Below are 24787 nucleotides of genomic sequence, written 5' to 3' on the forward strand. Positions count from 1 at the left end.
AATGCTTTGGGTCAGCCTGGCCTTCAACTGGAGCCTTGCAAAGGGAAGGATATGGGGAGCCAAGGGCTGTGCCTGTTCCTGCCCCACAGACCTGCCAGGGCTCCTTGCTTCTGACTGTGTGACCTTTCCTAAGGCCTTTCATGGAATGGCTTTAAAATGACAGAGAGCAGGTTTATATTAGATATAGGAAGAAATTCTTAACTGTGAGGGTGGTGAGGCACCAGAACATGTTGCCCAGAGAAAGAGTAGATGCTCCATCCCTGGAAGTGTTCAAGGCCAGGTGGGATGGGGCTCTGGGCAACCTGGTCTAGTGGAAAGTATCCCTGTCCTTGGCAAGGGGGTTGGAACTGGATGAACTTTAAGGTCCCTTCCAACCCAAACACTTTTATTATTCAGTGATTCTATGACACTCCATTCAGCAGTTCGTATCCTACAGCTGCTGCACTGAGCCAGGCCTGGGCTTACTTGTGGGACTGCAAAGGGCTGTAACTCCCATCTGCCCCTGTTAGTGCTGCCTAATGGTGTGTCCTCCAGGGCGTCCACCAGAGGTGGCACAGAGCACACCTCCACCCACGCTCAGCATGAGCCAAGGACTACAAACCAAAGCTGAGATATGACAAATTCAGTACAGATGTGACCTAAGCCAGAGCAGTATTGTGCCAGAGGTGAAGAAAAGAGCATGGCATCTTGGACCTAATTTCCTCCTCCGCATACCAGCACGGCCACACCAGATGCCCTGCAGGATGTGACCCTAGATAACATGGGAGGTCTGTATGGGATCTGTTCTGGAGCCATCATGGCTGAACAGGCACCCTCCCCTAAACATTCCTCCGGGCCTGGCATTCCCAGTGCTCCCCATTCCTCTGTCCCAAAGCAAAAACACCCAGCTACCTCCTCGTCGTGGCCTGAGTGGGTCTTTGCCCTTTAGACCATCCCACAGAGACCAGCATCAGCCAGAGACAATCATGGGAGGAATCAAAGCCTGGCATGTAGCAGGAGCTGTCCCTCACTTCCCGGGAAGCTAACCACAGTCTCTCCCTTAAAACAGAGCTTCACAAGGCCCAGAATGCAATCCTAGCCCTCCCTGGGGCTGGATGCCCATTTCCCCTGCAAAGAAGTCACACCCTGCCACATCGATGCAATCCCTGGGCTGAGAGTCGCAGACAGTCTCTTGCTGGAGCCTGCCCAAGAGCAATGAGCTTTCCAAGCCCTTTCCCTTTCTTGGGGGTCTGGCAGTCACATAAACAGGAAGAGCCTGGCCTCTCCCTCCCCCTCTGAGGGCTCTGCCTCCCTCCCAGCTCTGCGGCAGGCGCCGGCACGATGCAGGGCCCAGCGCTGGGCTGCGCCCTCGGGAGGAGCTGCCGGCTGGCCCCTGACCTCCAGGCTCCGCATTTCCTGTGGCAGCCCACGGGGGAGACGAGGCCCCTTCTTCCCCACGCTGGGGCTGGGCCTAAAGGGGCCTCTATGGGCCAGCCTGCGAGGAAAAGGAAAGGTCATGGCGGTCCTTTGCCTGCAGCAGGCCGAGGTCAGAGGAGGCAAAGATGGCAGCAGCCCCGGTGGAGCTGGGAGCATCACTGGGACATGGCCATCCAGCCTAAATGACAGGGCGAGGGCCCTGCTCCCGCCCCCGCCCTGCAGCCAGCTCTCCAAACCCTTCTTTATCTCCCGGCGTTTATTTTTAAAAGCTTTGTGGCCTTCTGTCCTAAAACCAAAGGCAGCCACACCAGGTCTGGGCTGCTGCCCAGGAGGGAGCAGAGCCCATGCCTGCAGGAGAAGGGTGCAGCTGCAAAGCCCAGCGCTGTTAACCCTCAGCAAGCTAAACCCAGCTGCAGGAATAGGTGCCCGTCCTAAAATTGCCTAGATGCGTGTTACCCCTTTGCCCAGGTCCCTCTAGAGAGGAGTAAGCTGAGACAGGCATCCCTGACTCCACACATCTCTCGTGGGTCATGAGAGGGAACAGGATTGAGATCTACAGAGGGAACCAGGAAGAAGGACAAAGCCTTGCTGAAGGCATTCAGTTTTAGAGGCACATCCCTGTCTCTGGGTCCCCATCCACGCTTGGGCTCTGTGAAAGCCCTGGCTTCTCAAGGCCCAGGATGCTGAGCACATGAGATGCCCACTCTTCACAACCTGGCAAGAGGTGCCGGATGCCTGGGGAGAGCAGGGAGGAGGGAGGGATGGCATCCCGGATGGAAACGTCTGGTATGCCTCTGCACTGATCTCCACTCTGCCCTGGAATGTGCCGGCCAGCAGCATGTGGGAAAGTGGAGGCAGCAGAGACCTTGGATGTGTCAGCTCCCCGGCTGAGTAAACAAGAGGAGCCCTGGCAAGCATTCAGCCCCAACTTCCAAGACCTTGAAAAAAAGGGGGCTGGAAACAGGGAGGTTCTTCTGTCCCCTTCTTGCTCAATCTTTGCAAAATATGTCCTAACCTCTCCCCTACCTCAAGTGCTGACACCACCTCCTCATATTCCTAGCAAGTCTGGAGAAGAAGTGTGGGGAGAGACTCTCCCTGCAGAGTTTCCAGCACCATGCTGTTAGATCTAACATCCGGGAGAGACACTGCCTCAAAAGGAGGGTCTGGAGAAGAAAGAGGTAGGATAAAAGGATTTATCACCCCCTACCATGCACACATATCCATGCCCCTTGGCAATCTCCCAGACAGCAGGGAGCACAGAGCATGGAGGCAGCTTCCACCAATACTGGCAGTGCCTGGGGAGCACAGTGACAGCCGGGGCAGAGGCACAGTACAGCTCCCAGACAAATACCTTCCCAGTCCCACCTGGGGACATTCCCACTGAGGGGTGCAAGCTCCAGCCTCACTTCAGGTTTCAGAGGCTCAAGAGAGGCTGACAGTGCATTCCCCAGTGCTCGCTGGAAACGTGTTCCCACCACTCTTCAGGCTGGCACCATTGCCTCCCTGGCCTCCTCTATAAAGTGCACCCACTGTGAGCCAGCCTCTCATTCCCTCTGCACTGGGCACAGGACGTGGGGAAGAAGAGCGGTGGGCTGGGGAAGGTCCCCCTGCATCCTGCAGTGGAGCCCACCATCTCCTGGGGGCTGAAGTCCTGCAGCAGTGGCGCTAGGAGGCTGTGCCTTCTGGCCACCATCCCGTGTCCCCTATCGCTCCTCCGCAGGCGCAGACTCCCGGAGAATGAGCCATTGTTCCCCAGCCCTGCAGCCTCTTCCTGTCCCTGTAGGGCTGTGAGACAAACAAAAGCAGAGCCAGACGCCATGGGGAGGAGGCTGGGTCTGCTCCCCTCCTCCAGATCCCGCAGCAGCCCCACAGGCAGGCAGGCAGACGGACGCCCACCTTGGGGGAATGGGCAGGGACACCCCTATTTTTAGCTGCTCCTGCATCCCCACCCCCTTCCTTCCGTGGGCCAAAAATACATGGGCTGGATGGACAGGCAAAATCATTAGGATAAAAGAGTTGTCCAGGCCTTGTGTCCAACCACGCCCCTGGCTTCCACCTCTTCCCTTTGACCAGAACGGGTTCCCCAAGCATGGTCTCCCACTCCCAACATGGATGACTTATCTCTTAATCCCCATCCTCTATATCCCCATATCCTCTCCCTGTACACTGTACTCTTCCTCACCCCTGCATGCCGCTCCCCCTCTGCTCTATGGATGCATCTCCCACTCCTTGATGGTCCCTCTCCCATGCCACACCAGCCCTGGGGACCTACTCCCTTCCCTTGAAATCCCCCAGCTCCTCCTTTCCCCAAAACACCTTTCTGCACCTCCTCATGCAATTCATTTCCAAAAGGCTCTTTCCTCATAAAGGCCCAGAGTTTCCCACTGACCCCCATCCCCTCCTTCCCCCCTGCATTCCTCCTACGCTCACCATCTCCTCCTTTCTCTCCCCACCCCAACAACCTCCATCCCAGATCCCTCCAGCCTGCATGGGCTTTAAACTCCTGTACATGTTCTCCCCCTCCTTGTCCTGCCAAGGGAACATATTTGAGGGAGGGCAAAGAGATTCACAGATCCCCCTGCACACAGAGAGCTGCTTCTCCAAGCACCAAATTTGTATCTAAGCCCTCCCCCCAGTCCCTCCTGCTCTGACTTTTACAAGGTCTGTGAAAAAGAACTGGAGAATCAAGGGTGGGGCTGTTCTGGGGAGATGTAGTCTACATACATAAATATATATCTTTATATTTACATCTCCTTTCCTAGTATGTGGAATCACAGAAGTGTTTCCAGGCCACAGGCAGCTGTTCCTGGATTACTTCTGGTTTATGCAACATCCTCCCTCCCCCTCCCAGCTATGTCCCAACCCGCCCCCCCCTCCTCTGTGCCCATGTAAAACTCGGAGGGAGAGCATAGATCAGGGTCTGTCCTGGGGTCTGTCCCTCCATCCTCACACCCAACACCACCCCACAACGCCCACAGCAGCCCTACAGCACCCCACATCCCTGGGCAGCAGACAGGAATAGCATACCAGGAGGAAGCCGGGGAGTGTGGGGGGAGGAGGAACGATGAAAATATTTGGGATAGGAGGAGATGGGCAGAGGGAGGGAGGCAGCTCGCCAGCAAGCCTGGGAACTCATCCGTGCCTCCTCCTGGGCTTTGGCAAACCCCGAGGCTTTGAGTTCCCAGCCCTGCTCCCAGGGGAAAAGCACACACTCCCCCCTTTGCAAATCCCACAAGCAGGACGTGGTCAGTCCCATTCCTTCAGCCTCCCATTGCTCCAGGGGAGGGGAGGAGATGGTGGGGAAAGTCAGAAGTGGGTGTTTACAGGGTTATCCACCCCACTTATAGCATGAGTGGGTCTAAGCCAGTGCTGCTGCCTGCCTGGTGGTGCTCACCACAACCTCCGTGCTCTCCTTCCCCAGTGCAGCACAAGGATTCTGGGAACCAGAGTGCTCCAGCCCCTTTCCCTGGTTATCTCAAAGGCACAATGTGGGGAACTCACAGCAAAACGGGCTGAGCCTGCCCGAGCACATCTGGGGCTTCAGCCAGAGGAGAAATCACCCCAGTGGAGAAACGACAGGGCATGAGGGACCCAGTGCCTACAAAGCCAGAGCTGGCATCAGACCAGGGATGCTCTCAGCAAGACGCTGGGTGCTTGCACCTATCCCTTGCCCCAGGCTGTCACCTCCTGCCACCACTCTGGCTTGCTCACCCTGAAACCGGCTTTGCCTTCAGCTCCTCCCCAGGGCAGCGAGACATGGGCTGGAGGCAGCCCCGAGGGCCATGGGCTGGGAGCAGTTAGAAGGGACCTGACAGCCCCAGGATGAGGGGGAGCTGGATGAGGCCATGCCAGGTGGGGCCAGGGAGCTCTCTGCACCCCCATCCCCATCGTGGCAGGGTTCTGTCCCCCCCTGCTGCTGGCAGTAATCCCCATACCCATGTGGTATGTGCCCTCACGGCCCCAAGAGAAGAATGGAAACATCTGGAAGTCACCTGCAAACGAGCAGCACTTTCAGTTAATGAGGAAATATGAGCCAGAGACCCTGGGCAGCAACAGGATATCTGCTTCTTGTGCACTGAGCAAGGCACCCCCTTCCCACCGAGCCCCCTGCCTGCCCTCCCTCCCTCTTCAGGAAGTTTCCAGCACTGCTGTGCTCTTGGAGGTCCATCCCTGGAAATTTCCCAGGGAAGGAGGGCAGGTGGGAAGGCAGCAAACTGAGGGCAGGGAATATAATCCCATAGCTGAGCACCTTATCACAAGCTGGGATGCCCTCATCACCTTCCCTTGGCTTCTCCCAGGCACTGGGGAGAGGGAGTAAAAGGGTTTTTCTTTACTGGAGGGGAGTCCCGTATCAGCCTCCTTCAGGCATTGAGTCTGTGAGTGGAAGGCACTGCAAAGTGAGATAGGATGAGGGACTGAGCACGAGGAAGTGTGGGGCAGAGACTTCAGCCCCCCCCACATCTGTCCAATCCTCTCTCCTCCCCATCACATTCAGTCATCCATAAGACCTCAACCCTGTGTTGTTGGGATGAGTGCTGGGAAGATGAGGGGATGCAATTTGCACAGCCCTGTCTTTGATGTTGTGGTAGTCAAAGCAAATCCTCATCTGAGAATGCTGCTGGGCCACTTGTCTGCTCCATGATAAGCGCAGTAGCCAGTCTCTGTGTCATGGTGAGACTGGCACTGCTGCCTGGGGCTTAGGGTTACAGATGGGATGAAAGGTTGGGGTGACTGAAGGTAAATGAGGTAGCTGCACTGGGAGGGGTCCAGCTCCTGCCCAGGGCACCCATGGGTGCTACAGTGACTCTGCAGCACTGTCCAGCCTCACAGCCACCTCTCCTTTATCAGCTGAGGTGGATAAATAGGCTGAGAAGCAGGATTGTATGGACTGACTTTCCAGGCTGTTGCATATAAAGAAGGGGGTGTAACTGAGTAGCCAGAGGCCAGGATGAGTACTGAGACCCAGAGCTGGCACATCCCCTGACCCTTGAGATCACCAAAGCACTTCAGTGCCAGACCTAGAAGTACAAAAGTCAGAGCTTGGCTGGCACGGCTGCAAGATCACAGGTTTGGGGAAGGATGCTGAGGAGAAGGCATTTCCAGACGCTTTCCTGGAAATTAAGCTCATCCTGGCCCGGAGCACAGAGATGCTGGGAGTAGGAGTGAGAAGGAGGCAGTGGAGAGCCGGCCACCCTGCAAGAAGCAGAACGTGGCCCCTGTCCCATCTGGAAAAGATTTGTTCTGCATTCCCCAGTGGAGGTGGCTGCCATCGCCCAGGCTCTGCTTCCTGATGCAGCCCCTGCTGCAGGGCACAGCAATGGGGGTGAGGGAGAGCCCCTCAGGCTGGGTGGGGGGAAATGCCCTGGCAGGCCATGCAGAGGGAGGAGACCCAAAGAAAGGGTCTTTTCCTCCCTCTCCCACCACCCCCATTAGCTTCCACTGAGCAGGACCTAGGGGAAGGACGCCTACCATACCCCTGCCAAGCCGGGAAGACGCATGTCATGATTTCTCCTCCTTTCCTCACGGATGGCTGAGCTCATCTCCTCTCAGAGCTAAACTTCCATCTTCCTCCAAGACACAGACCCACTTAAAGTACCACCAACATGCACATACGGTCTTAATTCCTAATGGAGAAAACTTCCACGGAAGGCAGAAACTCCAGCTTCCATTTTGCAGAAGAGAAGCCAGAGAACAGTGCCAAACCCCACTACTGCTGCTTAGCAAAGCTCAGAGCAATAGGGTGCTCCTGCCTGGGCACCCCAGTACAAGCCACCCAAGCCCAGTGAACGGCCAGGCTCCATTTTGACATCTCCTCTGCAGACATCTTGTCATCCCTTCAGCCAAGCCCTACTTAACCCCAACAAGTCTTGTCTCGCCTTCACCTGCAGAGACACCTCCCTTCTCCTGAGCAGGGCCCTGAATAGGTGCTTGTACATGGCCAAGTGGTGCCCAGCAGGGCTGCCAAGCCAAGCCTGAAGGCCGTGAGTGTCACCACAGGCACAGATGATGCTACACCCACCAGCAGGCTGCCCCTCGTTGGCACTGATAGGGTCTTCTGCCCTTTGGCCATCAAGGGATAACACACCATGCCAGAGGGATGTGGTGTCCCATGTGTGGGCAGAAGCTCTCCCTGGTGCCACCAAAGGGCACCTCCTTGCATTTATCCACTGCCACCAAAGGGCACCTCCTTGCATTTATCCGCTGCCACCAAAGGACACCTCCTTGCATTTATCCGCTGCCACCCCCTCAGCCTGGTCTGACACACTCGCTGGTATGACGCTTGTCCTGATGCATTAACTTGTCCTGACCCCGTAACAAACACCAGCCTGGCCCAGGTCTTCAGGGAGGCTGTCATCCTGCTAATGCCCACCCCAGTGCTACCCACAGCTCCTGGTACCACCAGCCACCCGCAGCCCCCAGTCCTGACTGGCAGTGCTACACCACTGGGAGCTTCCTATCCAATATGGGATCAGGGTGTGATACCCGAGGGGTCGCGCACACACACACAGGGTTCAAGCCCCTCTCCTTTGCCCTGCAGCCGGGCTCCTCTAACCAGGTTAGCAGCCTGGCCTCCCCCCTTCCCCCAAAGCCACTGGAGCCGGCACCCGGGAGCGGGAGGCGGCCAATGCCGGCAGACGGGAAATGGCACCGGGGAAGCGGGGAGGAGGAGGGGAGCGGCAGAGAAGTTCCTGAAGTTTTCTGTCCTGGATAGTTGGAATAAATCTCATTTTCTCTGGTCTCCCTGCCGAGGCGAGGATTGGCTCGGCAGTGCTGCAGCCCGCCCTCCTCCTTCCCACGTCCCCTCCCCGCCAGCTTCGCTCCCTCTCTCCCGTGGCATCAGGGCGTCAGCCTGGGAGAGCCAGCCTTGGGGGGACAGCCGTGGGAAAAGGAGGGGACAATGCCTCCCCTTTCTCCCCCACTGCATCCCGGAGCACAGCACCGGTAATCCTTGGAACAAGTTACAGGGGCCTGCGGAGAGTGTCTCGCAACTTTTCGTCTGGAGGACGGGGAAAAAAATAATAACTCTAGTTCGAAAGAGGTAAATCCTGAAAGTTTTGGTTCATCAGTTTGTAGAGCTGGGGAGAGGGGGGTGGTGGGACCAGAAGGAAAAGGGTGGAAAGGGTGTTTGGAGAGGGGAGAAGCGGGAGGGGTGGCAAGGCGATAGAGACGGGAAGGATGGTAAAAATAAAGGGAGCAGAAAGCAGGAATGCAACAGGAAACTGGGAATGAGGAGAGGGGACACGGGACGGGGGGAGAGGCGGGAAGGAAAGGGAGTGAGAAGAGCGTCCCACGGATGGGGGAAGGCAGGAGGACGCTTGTTTCCCAAACCTTGCTCCGGATACCCCTCAAAGCCCCACAGGCTCTCGGCACCTCAATTTTAGGGGTATGGAGGAAGAAAGGGAGCACTTTTTCACAAGTGGGCAGGGAAGAGATGGCTGGAAACTGCCCATCTCCATAGCTCCAGCCTCCCTCTGTGTCCCAGAATGTCTGCTTGGAAAAATATCCTTGTTATACAGAGATATCACTCTGTGTATATATAGCAGCCCGCAGCACAGGAGTCAGATTTAGGCGGCTGCCTACTGCCCGGCACGGCTCCAGGGAAGCTGAGAGAGGCCCAGCCCAGCCAGCCAAGCCCCTTTCCCCTTCCCCAGGAGCCTGTCCCTGCTGGCTTTCCTCATCCCAAAGCAGTCACCCAACAGGGGAACTCTGCCTCCCTTCCTTCGGGGAAAGGGAGGTTTTTCATCACTCAGGAAGGCTGGGAAAGCCTTCCTGGCCACCCACAGCCATTTCCACCCGCTCTTCCTGCTGTTGAGACCACCCCAAATTTCTTTTGCAGTATGTCCCCTTTGGGGGAGGGAAGAGGCTGCTTTCAGCAGCTCTATCCAACTAGACATCTGGATTATTTTCCCCCCCTTTCTGGTTTCCGCTCTTCCCAGCAAGCAGAACAGCTCTGGCCATTCCCAGCTAGTGGAAAACCAGTGGTAACCAGCTGAACTCAGGGGGGAACAGGCTGGGAGGAGGAGGAGGAGTGCTGGCAGTGGGTCTTTGAAGGCAGGGGGCTTCCCAGAGGAGGCAAGAAGGGAGGCAGAGAGAGTATGCCAGGGAAGGAGAGGCGGTGGTGGGCTGTGGGCTTGGCTTGCCAGGAACTGGCGAACAGCAATGGCTGCCAGATGGAAGAGGTGGCACCCGGACGGAGAGAGGGCCAGGCAGAGGGGTCCCTTTGCCCAGTGGAGGAAAGGACAGCACCCAGGTCACCCTTTGCCCGCAGAATCACGAGTTTCCCTGGCCTGGAGGAGTCTGTTTGGGTGAAGGGGAGGGCTCAAAGGGGGCAGGGAGCCACACCAGGGACAGAAGGAAAAAAAAGAAAGAGGGAGAATGGAAGGAGGTAAAGCCCAACAGGCCTGCCAGAAACCTGCCATCCAGGTAGGGCTGGGCACCAGCTGCTTCACTCCCTCCCTCACTCTCTCCCTCCCTCCTCTTCCCAGTACTTGCTGCCTGCCAGCCGGTAAGGAGAGCCAGGGGCCAGGAGTTGCTGGCTTGCTTCCCTGTGGTGACCAAGAGACAAGGAAGGAGAAACACTTTCCTCCACCCCACTCCCTCACTCAATAGTTGTCCAGATAGGGAACAAGGGGATGCTCTCCTCCCACATCCCCCCTTTTCCTTGCCTCCCCACCCCATCCCAAGGTGTGATGTCCCCCATAGGGGGGTGCAGGGCAGCTATGTTGTGGGGGGGTCTGGGTGGGGGTAGGAGCAGCGCTGGCTGGTCAGTACATGCTAAAGGGGACAGTCCCCAATTTGGACTTCTCAGGGGCTCCAACATGCAGAGGAAGGGGAAAACTTGAGTGCAGTAGTTCACGTAATCCCCTCTCCGAGAGTCACGTGCTTTCCTTGGGAGACCCTGGGGACAGCTCAAAAATATGGTTGCATCTCTCTCCCTGTGCTCCCAAGACCCCAGCTGTGCTGCAGGGACCAGCCCAGTAGTTTCCTTTGCACTCCAGGAGACCCCTGACCCAATGGCTATGGGTGGGCTTTCACCACAGGAAGGAAATAGCTCCCCAGCCATCCCCTCACCCCAAATCTGCCACGTGCCTGGTTTACCCCGGCTGCAAAGCAGCACTGCACGGTGTCTGTGGGCAGGAGGAGGACATGAGCTGCACCAGCTGGGGGCCAGCAGGAACCCAACCTGCCACCACTCTGTCCCTGCTGCCACCAGCCACTGCCACCCCAGGAGGCCACTGCCACCCTGGGGAGGCAGCCAATGGTGCTGGGCGCTGCTGGGGGAGGTTTGTTTTCCCTTCTCCAGTCATTAACCCCTGCCAGATAAGAGGGGCCCCGGGTGAGCAAACAAGGCCAGGGCAAAGCAAAAATGCGTCTAGCCAGCCAGGAAAGCAATTTCATGTCCAGGACTTCCCTTCTCCAGAGCTTTTGCCGTCCTGGCACTGCCTGGCTGCTCCAAGGCAATGCATGGACCAGCAGGAGAGGCAGGGAATGTAGCAGGGGAAGCCATGCAGCACTGGGGGTCCCAGCACATGGAGATAAGAGAAGTGGCTCCTCTGTCACCTCTTGGTGTCCCTCCACAGCCAGCCCTGCTGGAGGGACTCAGCTCTGTCTGATGTCCCAGCCACAGAGCTGAGCCCAGGGAAGGATACATCCCCAGCTGGCTTCCCAGGCCACCAATACTCTGAGATGTCCCAAATCCTCTCCTTTCCCCATCCCACCCTCTCCCACTTGCTATGCACGCCAGTGGGGGATCTGCTGATCTGACAGTCCTCTCCACTGACTGGGAGGTCATCACCCTGCCGTGCATCCAGCTGCTGCTTCCTGCCTGCCCCTCGCTGCCTCTGGGACCTGCCTGAGTGCAGGGACCCACCCCACATTCTCCTCCAGCCTCAGGCAATCACCTCCCTTGCCGTGCCTCAGTTTCCCCTGTCTGCAGAGCAGCTGTCCTCCCCACACTGCTAACTCCCTGCTTCTCCAACATGTCTGCCCAGCTCCCAGGGACCCAGCCAGTGAAGGACAAACAAAGCAATATACAAATACTGCATTTTTGCTTCCCACCACTCCTCCTGAGAAGCACATGGGCCCCAGGCCTCACCCTCTCCTCAAGGGTTCATCTGAATAGCAAAAAGGAGGGAGAGGTTTCTCGCCCCAGGAGCTGGGGCAGCCAAGCAGGGCATTGCTCTGGGAGGAGGTTCTGCCTCCGAGGGAAATCCTCAGCCTGTGTTGTGGCGTGGGTCTGGCAAAGCTGCTTTGCAGACGGGAAACTAAGGCATACTGAGGTAGGTCAGCAAGGTGAGGGAGAGCCCATGTTTTTGGAGGAAAGCCTTTTTCTTCCTCCCCAAGAGAAGGGCCAGATAAAGGGGCAGCCAGTAGCAAGCTCACCACTGCCTTATGCACAGCCTTTAACCTCCTCAAGCAGTTCTGTAGATACAGCCAATGGGATTGGGAAAATACTGTTCAAGGCTTTCAGTGTTCCCCTTGCCTTGTTTAGGTGGCCAACAAGGGGACGAATGCTCTTGCCCTGCCAGTCCACCTGAAGCTCTCTTTGCTGCCTGCTGCGCCGTCCGTGACTGGCTCCCACTCACCCAGCGGCAGTAGAAGACAGCGGATTAACCTCTAAGTCCACGACCAGACACAGCCTTCAGTGACCTCTGCAGAACGGGGAGTGACCCAGACACCCCCAGGGGACATCTGTGTGCCACCACTGTCCTCACCACTGGGGAGGTACCCTCTGAGGGTGATTTCATGAGCACGACATAGTGCAGGGAAGCAGGAAACCTGCCAGGAGCCAAAGTGCCATGCACTGTCACCCCAAGAGCATTGGAGCAGAAGCAGTGGGGAGGCTGGGGATGTGACAGAGCACCCCAGTGCCGGAAGCCTGGTGAGGGCTGATTTTTGGAGCTTTTTCAAAGGCAGGCTGAAGGGTGCAACATGAGCCTGGGGAAGCTGCCGGTGCTGAGCTGGGTGTCAGGCTCCCACGGCAAGCGGCGGCTGAAGTCGGAGCTGACGCCGGACATGATCAGCCCGCCGCTGGGCGACTTCCGGCACACCATGCACGTGGGGCGCGGCGGCGACGTCTTCGGGGACACCTCCTTCCTCAGCAACCACGGCGGGGCCGACGCCGCCAAGCCCAACAACTTCTTGGCGCGGACGCTGCGGCACGTGCGCCGCAGCCCGCTGAAGAGACGGGGCAGTGGGGGCCAGGTGGGCGCCTCGCCCGCGCCCCCCGCCGTCTCGCCCATCATCAAGAACGCCGTCTCGCTGCCGCAGCTCAACGAGGCCATGTATGATGGAGACAGCACCGGCCGGGCCCTGAACAGCAAATTCTCCTTCAAAAGTGCCTCCAACAGCTTCTCCAAAACACACCAGGCCTATGGTGAGTGCAGCACAAGGCAGAGGCTGGTGCCCAGGTACTGAACACCCTCTGCAGCCCTTGTCCATTGCTCCATGCCTCCGTTCCCTCCCCAGTGAGGGTTTTAAGGAGAGATGGGATATTTGAGACTTCCCGGTTTTGACAATCCCTCCAAGCAGATAATCCTAACCTTGCTCTGAACCATGGTCCTTGCTCCTGCCCTTGGAAGGTCTCCTCCCAGGGTGTCCCTCAAAGCGGGGCAGGGATGGTTTCTCTGTTTCTGCCCCTCTCCTGTAGCCCCACACAGCTGGGAGCCTGTGTGCAGTAGCTGTAAGGGAGCACCCCCCATCTACCCTCAGCCCTACACCTTTCACTTGAGCAGCCTCCCTGAGGAAGCCAAAAAGGTGCTGGGACAGTGCAGCAATTCCCACTCCAAGGTAGTGAGGTCAAGGGGACCCACAGCATGGCCTTCCCCACCTCCACACAGCTGCTGCAACCCTGTCCCTAGCTGTGCCAACCTCTACATTTCCATCTCCTTAGGGATTCCAACCACCCTTCTTCATCATGTCCACATTCCACCCTGCCAGCCAGGGTGCCCTTTGGGGAAGGGTTGTGGGAGGGATGGGACAGGACATCTGTGTGGCTCCTTTCCAGCCTCACAGCGCCGGGCTGTGCTCGGCTTTTCCCCAGGGAGGGAGGTCTGGAGCAGAAGGTCTCAGGGTGGGGGTGGGATCTGGGGTGCCTGCAGCAGCCGGGGGAGGTGGCCGGGCTCAGAGGGAAAGGCAGGCTGAGGCAATGCTGCCATCTCCTGGTCTCACCTGCCTGGATCAGCCCCACTGCCATCTTACCGAGCCCAGAGCCCACCCGGAGACCCTCTGCTCTAACTCTGGGCTTTGGAGATGTCCACAGAGACACTGACCTGTCCTTTAGAGGCCAGTGCCACTGACAGGAGCATGACCTGAGCCACTTTGTCAGCAGCGTCCCTTTTCCCCTGCAGAAGTAAGTCAGGCTTGCTCCCTCACCAGCCATACCTTCTGCCTTACAGGGCTGGAGTCTGGATTTTGTACCATCCCTCGTGTCCCTCGCTTGGAAAAGGCCCAAGAGAGCACCTGTCCTGGGGAGGATGAGCTGGATCGCTCCGACTCCCTGCTGTCCTTCCGCCTCGACCTGGGGCCCTCCCTGATGAGCGAGCTCCTCCAGGTGATGAGCTTCTCTGAAACCAATGGCAGCGAGGCGAGGGAGGATGGCCCACACCTCCTGTGTGAAGAGGGGACCAAGGACAGGGTCCCTCCAGCAGTGCCTGCATCCCATGAAGAGGACAAGGCAGCATCCAGCTTCTGGGACCACTCCAGGCAGAGCAACGTGTCAGGGGCCAGCTCACTGCCGGGCCTGTCGGTCCATGCCAATGGAGAGGCACGTGCCATCGAAGGCGCTGGAGCGAACTCTGTCTGGGCTTCAGGGCCAGGGGCAGTGTCCACAGGGTCCCCGTGGCAAGGCCACTGGAACGACTGCACCATTGAGGCTGGAGAATTTGACCGAGCAGCCCAGGTCCTGGCCCGCCATTACGGTGGGACCAGCACCCCTCGGAGCTCGGAGAAGGGTGAGGGTCCCCGGCAGGCCCGGACACAGACCCCGTGGGAGAGCCCCAGCAGCAGCCTGTGGGGGTCACGAGTGACAAGGGAGAGCCAATCCCCCGAGGCCAGATGGAACCAAGGAGAGGAGGAGGAGGAGACCAAGCTCTCCAGCCTGCAGGAAAGCCACAGCGGTGCCCGAGGGGGCCGCAGCAATTCCTTCGAGTATGCCGATGAGGAGGAGGAAGAGGACGATGAAGTCAAGGTGTGAACAGCCATCCCGCCCATCACAGGCCCCACCAGAGACACTGGTGCCAGCGTCTTTGCCCTCCTCCCTGTGTCCCACCCGCTGGTGCCAGTGTCACCAGCAGACCCAGTGGGTGACCTCCTTGCCAAGTGGGGGCACTGGGCAGGCTGGGGAGGGCAGGAGGAGAGCCCATCTCCGGGGGGGCTCCCTGGGGCTGGGCCAGTGGGCTCCACAGAGCCAGGCATGGCACCCCTTCTCCAGCCTCACGGCCCTTAGACATCAAAGGAACATTCCCATGTGCCAAAGGAACCCCAAATCCTTCCTACCCCATCCCATTCTCCCCAGCACCTCTCTCTCAACTCTCAGCCTGGCTCCACCAGCATGTCTGGGGACATACTCCATCCTTCCACTGATGTCCCCAACCATCCTCTGCAATGGCACACGTGCCTCCCCAGAGATATTCTCACTGATAGCTCTGGCACGTAGGGGATTAGGTTTCCCCAGCTCCAGCCGGTGCAAGACCCTTCAGAACATGCACATCTATCAAGGGGGGAAGGTCAGCTGGGGTCCCAAGGGCAGGCAAACCCCACAGAGGTGAGCTTTCTCTTTTCCCCTGCCTCCCTCAAAAAGCTGTGGGCTTGGTGTTCAGGAGGTGAGAGCATGCACAGAAATAATCAGGAATGTTTCTACTTGCCTCCTGCTGCTGGGCATCACTTAGGACAGCTTCCTTCCTGACCCCCACTCCCCAGAGCAATTGAGAGGGGAGAAACTTCTTGGCTGACTGGTGGCAAAGGCAGGTTGTCAGGTCACCAAATTCGGCTGTTCAGGACCTAAAAATCCCTTCTCTGCCTGCCTCAGAACAAGGAGACTCCTCTGCAGCCACTTGGTTTGTGCCACCATCCTCGTGGTGGTGGTGGCAGTTTGTATCTCCATCCTGTCCCCTGCCCATTCCCCCCACACACACCCCTCTTTGCAGCGCACCCTTCCCAAGGGTGCTGTGGATCATGGCTGATGTCCCCTGCCGGGTGGCTCTGGGTGACACAGCTGCCCTGGAATGAGCTGTCCCCACGCTGGCCCGCATGCAGACTGGCCCTCACAGAAGCGCCTTTGTGCCACGGTGTGGAGCCAACATGCTCAGGGGCTGAGGTCACCGGGGGGACCCTCACAGGACCCCCCTTGTTCTCTGGGACAGGAGGGCGTGTGCAGTGGGAGGAGATGCTGGGCCATGGCTGCAGGACTCTGCTCCCACGCATCTCTCCCGCCACCCAGCTGCTTTTGCCAGGAAGCTCTGCAGAGCAGGATAAACAGCTGCAGGGTGTGCACATACTGCACATGCAAGTGCCACTTGCAGCCAGGCCACCAAGGTTAAGGACAAGCCCATGTTCCCCAGCCTCCCCAAGGGGCTGCCTCATGCCAGCCACCAGCAGCAAACCAGGGCAGGCACCAGCTTCAGGAAGTCCCCAGGTCTGGCCACTGGCAGCCAGCAGGATCAGCCTTATTCTCCCTTGCACCTTCCAGGGTGGGGACCTGGGCTCTCAGGATGAGCTCCCCTCTGCCCTCTGCTTCCCAGACCATAACACAAGACCAAAGATCCATATCTGTGGAATTATCCTTTCTGCCTCCCCTCTGTATCCCATGCACTTATTACTGTCCTTATTAAAACAGTTTTGATACTAACCTCTGGTGCGTCCCCTTGGCTGCTGTGACCTCATTGTCTTCCTTGCTATGTCTGCTGGAACCCCAGCCACCAATCCCTCCATCTTTGGCAGTGGAAAGGGAGAGAAAGGACACTGCCACCTTGCCTTGGACCAGGCTCTCTGTAAGATGTTCTTCTAATCTGCTCTCCTCCCACCCAGCCTGAGGTGTCCCAATGTTTGCTGTCACACATCAGTCTCACTTTTGGGCTGGCAAGGTACTTTACAATTAGAGCAGCAGCATGTAATAATTGGGACTAATTGCCTGTAGTCCTGTGCAAGGAGGTAGCCTCATAACTGAGCCCAAATCCCACTGCCTCGTTTTTGATGAGTAGGATCTGCTATGGAAATGTCAGAGTAATGGCTAACCTGACTGGAATGTGCCAGCAGATAAGTGAGGTGAGGTAGAAGGGAAAGTTGGAGACAATCCCTTATCTATGACAGAAATGCTGGCTGGGGGCACACCTGTGTTGTCCTCCCCATGCCACCTTTTAATTATGCACTTTTGTAGCACCTAATGCCACATCAAATGCCACTTCATTTACGTTAATCCCTTCCTTCCCATTTCACCATCCCCCCTTCCCAAAAGCTCGACTGCAGGAAGTAATGGAGCTTTGTGAAAAGATTACACAAACGTTTCCCCAGCAATCATATGGTGTCCTCATCCTGGACCCCACCTACAGCCTGCTTTGGCCTACCTACCATCCCTTCAAGCCCACAGCCTGTTCTGACCTGGAAGGTACCTGGCATTATCCAACAATGGCTTCTTTCCTATTGGTGGGAGAACCTTGGGCTTGGTCAGTGGCTTGTACAGAGACACAGAGCTCTCACAGAAGACAAAGCAGCTGGAACAGCCAGTCTTCCACTGGCTTGGGTTTTTATTAGAGCCAGGAAGCAGTGCCCATCAGGTGAGCTTGAAGGAGATGATCTTGAGGCCCCCCACGATGCTTATGTAGGTGATGTTGTGGTAGCCGTGCCGGTTGGGAAAGCACACCTCATGGCCGTCCGGCAGCTTCACACGGAACTTGTCTGACAGCATTTCAATGAAGAACTGGGAGAAAAAAGAAAAAGAAGGGCAGGAATTGGGAGCAAAGAGGGTATTCAGAGGTCAGCTTTTAGGCAAAAGGCCTGACTGTTACATAAGAGGGTCAGACCCTTAATCAAGGTGCTGGGGGTTGCGTGAGGGTGATTCAGGAAATGAGCAGTTGATATCAAGGGTCTAAGCAGGAGTACAGACTATGACTGGGGACAGGATCTCTCCCAAGGCAGTTTCAGCTACTCAAACTGTAAACTCAGAGTGGCTAAACCCAGGTATACCTTTACATGTATTCACAGAGCATATGGAAGGTGTACAACCACTGTTCTCCTGAATAAACCTGACCCCCTAATGCCCTCAGCAGCTCACCAAGACTCAGAAAAAGGAGCTTTGCTGATAAACATGCACAAGCAGACAGGACAAGAATGCATCACTGGTCATTGAAAACTAAAGGCAATGTTCCCCAAAGCCATCACCTCACTACCCCTTCCCCAAGAGCCAGTTCTGTCTGAGGAAACAAGCTTTCTCTCCACAAATATAGGAACTACTCCTAAATGCAGCCCTGTTAATCCTAAATGAACTGCTCCTAAATGCAGCCCAGTTAGTGATTTGGGACATCAGATAAGGTGAGGCAGCAACTAGGACAGCATCCCTTTGCAGGAAGAGAGAAAGGACAGATTGGCAGCATGGATCCAGGAGTAATTAGGACAGAAGAGTTCAGGGAGAGGCTTTTGGACATCGCTCCAAACTCGAGGCTGCCTTAAAGCCTGTGTTTACATAGGAAGGAGGAAGAGAAATAAGGTAAACAGCAGCAAAACCCTGCTTCTTGGAGACTCCCTTTACTTTCATACATGCCCCAGGTACACTCCCCTGCTGGGCAGACAGAGGGGCCAGGAAGAACTTACAAACAGAACTCACTTAAAATTCCCAGAAACATTGCAATTTTGAAAGAGGAGTGGAAATGGCAATCAGGACCAAAAACCAGAAGAGGGCCCATTGTGAGGGAGCAGGAGGTATTGGGCGGGACCGGGAAAACTATGGTATGGGAATCTGCTAACCAGGGGCTTCCCCTCACACCCTATCACCCCAAACACACCCCACATACCCCCTGATACCATGCTGGCACCCCCACCTTGACAGTGCAGCCCCTGAAGAAAGGGAGGTGGCGGTCACGGAGTTCCGTCTGCCAGGAATCAGAGCACTTGGAGTTACAGACGATGACAGACTCGTTGAAGCGGGGGTTGAAGTGAAATGCCAGATCTCTTGAGCTGCAGCCAAGATTGATGCTGAAGCTGTAAAGGAGCATGAGGAAAGTCATATGCATGGACAGGAGAGGGTCTTGGAAGACTTGAGATCCAACACACATCTCTGCACCCCGTTCCTCCATCAGTGTTGCTGGTGGCACAACAATGTGCTATTTTGTATCTGGCAACCTTGGAAAACCACCTTCTTCTATAGCCCACCTCCAACCCCGGCGTGGCAAGGTGGTTTCTCTGTACTTACCCAACAGTATCAGCAGATATTTTGCCCTTCACCTTCAGGGTGTTCCCAGGCTTCATATTCAGGTTTAAGATTTCAATATTTCCCTAAGGCAGAGAAAAATAGTCTGTGGGGCTCCTTCAGCCATTCCTCCTGACTTGGCACTGCCATTGAGAGGGTGCTGCTTGGAGGCATCCCAGCCAGGAGAACATAAATTGCTCTCAGCTGGTGCTCCTCTCATGACAAAACGCTCTACACTGCAAGTCTTGCAAGAACTTCGCATTCAGTGAGAGAAGAGTGGGCTGAGTGAAACCCGCAAGAGAGAAGAGACATCTGAGAGAGAGGAAGTGAAAACTGGCTTGTCCTCAGCAGAATGAAGAGAAAGCAGGAGAGCAGAGACACAAAGAGGGTTAAAGCAGAGGGACACTGTCCAGGGTTTGGCGGAAAGCCGATGCTGCCCAAGAAATGCAAGTGATGAGAGTGGCTATGACTCGCCGGCCTCACTCAGCCTTGCTGAGCTGAGGACCCTGGGTGACAGAGGACAGGAGCAGCAGCGCTTACAGGCATTTTCCTCAGAGGGCAGAGTAACCAGGCAGGGAGACACCAGCAGTTTAGCTCAGAAACCCTTTGAACATAGGACCTTACAGCTCTAAACTTCCCTGTGGCTTACACATTAACATGACTCCTGCTTCTAAAAAGCTCCAACAGCTGCTATTAAGCCAGAAGACTTTGATCCTAGGAAAAAACCTCCATATGTACACTTCTTACTAGGGATTCTAGCAAATAAAAGCAAATCCCAGCCTCCTTGGTGGGCTCCCAGGGGAAGGACTATGACACAGAGCTCTTTGGGGTGCTACTTTAGACATGAGATAGGACAAGCATCTTCCCAGCTGGCCAAGGAGGTGAGACCACCATGTTCACTTCTTTCCTGTGTGTAACAGCTCACCCAAAAGAACATCCCAGCTCCTTCCTTTTGTGGCAAGGGGCAGCTCCAAAATCCATAATGGTCTCCATTCTTCTCCACAGCGTTCCAAGGAAGGGCTCAAAGGGGCTTGGAGGAGAGGACAACCAACACATCCCCTCTGGATAGCATGAGTTATGGACTGAACTTCGCAGGAGTGGCATAGTGGCATCCCAGCTCCTTCCCTTCTTGTGGCTCTAGATTCAGCTGTGTGGATTGCAGTACCCATATGTGGCAGCTCTCTGCAACCTCCCATCCAAGCCCCATCCAAACCCAAACTTTTTAGCCTGAAGAGCCACACACCAGGCCACATCAGGTTCAACAGTCCCATCCTCCCTAACCCTTAGATATAGGAATGTTGTCCTCACAGGAGAGTATCCTCCCTGCTGTATTCTTCCCAGGTAAGAGCTCAGTAAACAGTGCCCCTGATTTCTAAGACTCCAAAAGTCAAGTGGAAAAGGGAGACAGAGGAGGAGGTCAAGGCTCAGGAGACCAGTCATCCCTCAGTCCCCCTCCCAAGCCCGACAGAGAGCAGCTGAGTGCTCCTGCTGCTGCACAGACAGCTGGTAGACAGCTTCTACCCTTCCCTAAAACACTCTGAAGAAAGGAGAAGTAAGTGCTGATAAGCACTCCTTCCCTGGAGTGTTTCCCACGAGCAAAGGGTCATAAAATCCAGCAGGCTTGGGAAATTTGTTTACTGTGGAGGACCTGAAACTGTTGGTGAAACCTCCAGGGCTGAGCATGGAACCAGCAGGAACCAGTGCTGGGGATGGTGTTTTCTGGCATTGGGTCTCTTTCTCACCACACTGCTGTGTCCACAGCACACCTGTACACACCTTCATATCACACTGCCACCCTGTAGCCATCCCAGGGATAATACAGAGCCCAGGGTCCCCTTCTCAAATACTGGAGCAAAACTGAATGGCTGGCTAAATTGCACAGTAACTCGCTTTCTATCTGGGGAGTAAGGATTTGCTGTCTGAACAGTATCCTGGGTATTCCAGTCTTAGTAAATATACCCATGAGAAGGGGGTCTTCTACAGACTTAGGCAAAAGCAAACAAGCTGCAATTGCTTGTTTTCATTAAGTATAAACATATTAAACCAAGGCATATCTTTCCAACACAGTTTATAAATGTCATACTTGTTAACCTTCATTACTTGGTTAAATTTGTAAACAACACTTAGAGATACATACACAAATTAAAACCCCCAGAACATAGTACACAGAAAAGCTAAAAACCACTGTGGATGCCTAAGGCTGGAATAGGAGAACCCTCGGCTCTAGGTGCAGTTTCTAATATGCAGGATTCTTATAACCTGGAAAAACCATAAAACAGAATCGCTCAGTTTCTGTCTAACCAATGCACAGTGGGTTAACAGAAGGGCATTATCCATCTGACAATAATTTGATGGATTTTTCCAGAACTATCTTTCACTTCCCAAGGGTAACACAGAAAACTTTAGCTCTGTCACCACCCTATCAATACCTGCAGCAGCGGGTATTGTTAATTGAATCAAGTCTTGATTTAGATTTTGGCTATGCTGTGCTGGTATAAATTCAACAGACCCACCAGGGGGGTTCAGGTGGCTTCCCAGAGGTTGCTCCAACCCATCCCATATCCCATATCAATAATTCTCTGTTTCCTGGGAGAATTCATACCAGGTAGGTATGTGAATTTGGTCTATAGGTGCTTGTGCCACTGCTGCAGTAATATCCATTTGTATGTGAATTTGGGCATTTGATACAAACGTTTTCAGCCTATCTGGAAGGCCAGGAAGGGGAGGAGTTAATAGGGCTAGATTGACAGGAGCTACCATCAGGACTCTCCTTAATTGATGTTGCTTTCATACACTGCTTAAATACACGCTGCCTTTTGCAGAGGCTGCCAGATCTGCAGAGAGAGATCTTTGCACAGAGGCTGCCAGATCTGAGAATCCTGTCATTTTAAACAGCATCAGACTTTCCTGTGTCCTCTGGGTCTATGCCCCCAGCCCAGCAGGCAGCTCAGGTAGTCAATGAGTAGTTACGGTTGTTACCTGGGGTAGTAGTTAAAAACACTCTATGTCGCCAGAATCTTTCTGCCTCTTCCTCATTCAGCAAGATCTGATCTCTGCCCATAAGGGAAACTTGTATTCAGTTTCATATTCCCCTGAACATCTAGAATGTTCTTCCAGCAATGTATCTTACTCTGCAGGGAACAGTAGTGTGGGTTTCTCCACCCCCCTCATCCACAGTTTCAGTTTCAATTAAAGGCTGAACTTTTTCTGCTTTTGGGGTAGGGTGAGAGTCTGCCTCTAAATCATCATCACTGTACCAAATGTCCCCATCCCATGTTTCAAGATCCTGACAATATACCACCCTATAGATGTGCTGGACTGAATTAGAGGATGATTCGTGTGGGATTTTATCAAGTAATTTGCCTAGATTTTTCTGCATGTCTTTTTTCTCATGTTTAGCTGCAGACTGTAGTTTTTCTAATTGCTCATTTTTATTTAAAATAATATTTATTAGTTTTTACAATTTCTCCTGTGCCCCATTCTCAAAAGACAACACTGTTCTAAGAACCTCATTTTCTGACTTCAAACTCATGAATTTTACATCTGCAACCCTTTTCAGGTAGCAGGTTTGATTTTTGCACACAAGATAAACAACCTCCCAAAACTGCACAAATAACTTACCTTCTTACCTTTCATGGGCAACTTACCTTTTCCTCATCCCATTTTTCATTTGACCTGCAAACTAGTGATGTGGTCAGCTATTGCCTCTACATTATCACAATTAGTTTATACCCATTCCAACCCTGGAGGAGAGAGGCAGCTACCAAACTTCTCCAGGAGAGAGTAAAACTTTAGCTTTACACTGGTCACCCTTGATAACCATTTTTCCTTCAGTCTCCCTCAGAAGGAGACAGCCTGGGCACACCAGGCAGGAGAAAGCTGTCACCCACAGAGGGACAGTAAAAGTAACAGTAACGGCTTGGTCAATCTCTCTGAGAGAGTCAATCTCTAAGCAGCTGGGAAGAACAGTCAAAGTTCGGAACTGTTGAACGGCACTTTGGGCCAGAAAATGGTGATGCCAATTAAAATGCTACCATTTGCTGTTGAAGTCATCTGCCCAAATTAATGTGGAAAGGAGACTAAATGCCAGTTCAACAATGCCGACTTTATTTTACAAAATTAATCTTATATGGAAAAGAGAAAGGGAGAGAGAAAGAGAGGAGGAGAAGAAGCGAGATAAGGCAAGTAGAAGGTGGTCACCTCCATGGATCAAGCAGCCTCCCGTTGGTCCTTCTGTGCCTTGGGCTTCTTGATGGTGGGGTCTCATCCAGTTCACTTTATTTCCTCAAAATTTCTGCAGTCCCTTATTTGGGTAAAAAGCAGAGGTAGAAGTGGCTTTCAGTTCCACATTAGCATGTGAGGCAAGAGTAGGCATGGTTCTGCCATCACGCATACTCAGATCTTAATTTGATGGTCACCAGAGGATTCTGGGGGTTGTGTGAGACAAGTACCTCAAAAAATAAGTGTCCTATTTGTGACCCCACTTCTTGCACTTCCACAGTAGTTCACTTCTTATCCAACACACCACAGTTGAACTTTGACCTGAACAGTTTTGGTTCAGTTGAACTGAACCAAAACTGAAACCTTGCTTCCTTCATGGGTTGTGCACACGCACTCATGACTTTTTTCTGCAACAAGTTCACCACCAAGCCCTTGTTTAAGGCATATACTGCAAATTACTAACCCTTTCCTTACAGCTGCCTGAGGGAGAGCAGCGTGCGTCTCCTGCTGGGTCCAGTTCTGGGCTCCTCAGCACGAGAGCCATGGAGCTCCTGGAGCGGGTCCATCATCAGAGAGCTAGGGAGATGATGAAGGGAGTGGAATGTCTCTTATGAGGAAAGGCTGAAGGAGCTGGGCCTGTTCAGCCTTGAGAAGAGACAACTGAGAAGGGACTTCACCAATGTCTATCAGCATCTGAAGGAGGGTGTCAGAAGGAGGGAGCCAGACTCCTCTCAGCGGTGCCAAGCAATAGGACAAGAGGCAATGGGCAGAAACTGATGCACAGAAAGCTCCACCTGAACGTGAGGAAGTGCAGGTGACTGCACAGTGGAACAGACTGCCCAGAGAGGTTGTGGAGTCTCCCTCACTGGAGATATTCCAGAACCATCAGTATGCAATCCTGTGCAATGTGCTCTGCGACCATCCTGCTAGAGCAGGGAGGTTGGGCGAGGAGGAGATGAGCCCCTGTGGGCCCTTCCAGCCTGACCCATTGTGTGATTCTGTCTGAGGGATGAGTAAATCTCCCCGTGCAGAGAGTTGAGTGCAGAGCCACAAGTACCAGGGATGCGAGAATATGCAGAGAGGGAGACGAGCAGGAAAGAGGCATGAGCTGCTCAGAGAGGGGCCATGAGATTTTATCAAGATAACATTTACCCCCTCCTACAATGCTCAGCAGGGGCGTTCACCCCCCTTCTATTTGCCATTGGGAACAATAGTGGGAAGCCAGGCAGCAACTCTGCCAGCACTGGCGACTTCCTTCATCTGCAGAGCTGAGCCTCCATGTGGTCAGACACCAGCCCTGTGCAGATGGTCTCCCTCATGCACGGGTATGTGCTCCCCACATCAGAAGGGAATGAGACTTTAGGGACCCCAGAAGAGTCAAAATTCTCTACTGCAGTTGGAGAATTTTGGAGATGGCAATTGGGATGATGAAAGGAGGATGACCGGGGTAGGTTGATATTTCCCTGCTGACACTGCAAAGCAGAAAGCCTGGGGAAACAATGATAGCATGGGAATGTAAATCCCAAAGAAAGAGGAAATCCGGCTAAAGAGCATCTGCAAAAGAGGTGGAGGATCTGTGCAGTAAGGAAAACATAAACAATAGCTGTGGAAGCTGGCAGCCACTGGTGCAAAGGATCCAGGAACCCCTCACTCCCCAGAGAGATGATCCTATAATAGGACACCTGATTGGGAGCACCCTTCCAGGGCCCCCTAGATTTTTACCCAGGCCAGAGGGCAGTTGGCTTGTAC

General features: G+C 54.5%; 2 protein-coding genes across 2 annotated transcripts; one reads left to right on the top strand and one right to left on the bottom strand.

Annotated features, from left to right (window-relative positions):
• Nucleotides 1–8163: 8163 nt before the first annotated feature.
• On the top strand, nucleotides 8164–16359 carry CDC42EP1 (CDC42 effector protein 1). Its single transcript, XM_030960983.1, has 3 exons — nucleotides 8164–8455; nucleotides 11909–12793; nucleotides 13815–16359. The coding sequence occupies exons 2-3, from the start codon at nucleotides 12349–12351 to the stop codon at nucleotides 14609–14611; spliced, it is 1242 nt and encodes a 413-aa protein (XP_030816843.1). The 5' UTR covers nucleotides 8164–8455; nucleotides 11909–12348; the 3' UTR covers nucleotides 14612–16359.
• An 826-nt stretch (nucleotides 16360–17185) lies between these two features.
• Nucleotides 17186–24787, bottom strand: LGALS2 (galectin 2; the record flags this gene model as incomplete). Its single annotated transcript, XM_030959809.1, is given in 5 exon segments — nucleotides 17186–17332; nucleotides 18450–18609; nucleotides 18821–18903; nucleotides 24721–24751; nucleotides 24753–24787. Coding segments are annotated over 5 exon segments (456 nt in total), but the record flags the coding sequence as incomplete, so codon positions are not given.

This window comes from Camarhynchus parvulus, chromosome 1A (genome assembly GCF_901933205.1).
Source record: "Camarhynchus parvulus chromosome 1A, STF_HiC, whole genome shotgun sequence".
NCBI lineage: Eukaryota > Metazoa > Chordata > Aves > Passeriformes > Thraupidae > Camarhynchus > Camarhynchus parvulus.

What these genes read in the sequence shown, in the direction of transcription:
- CDC42EP1 (XM_030960983.1), top strand. Translation starts at nt 12,349, where the DNA reads ATGAGCCTGGGGAAGCTGCCGGTGCTGAGCTGGGTGTCAGGCTCCCAC. An exon ending in CAAAACACACCAGGCCTATG is followed by an intron (nt 12,794 to 13,814) that starts GTGAGTGCAGCA and finishes TCTGCCTTACAG; the next exon opens with GGCTGGAGTCTGGATTTTGT.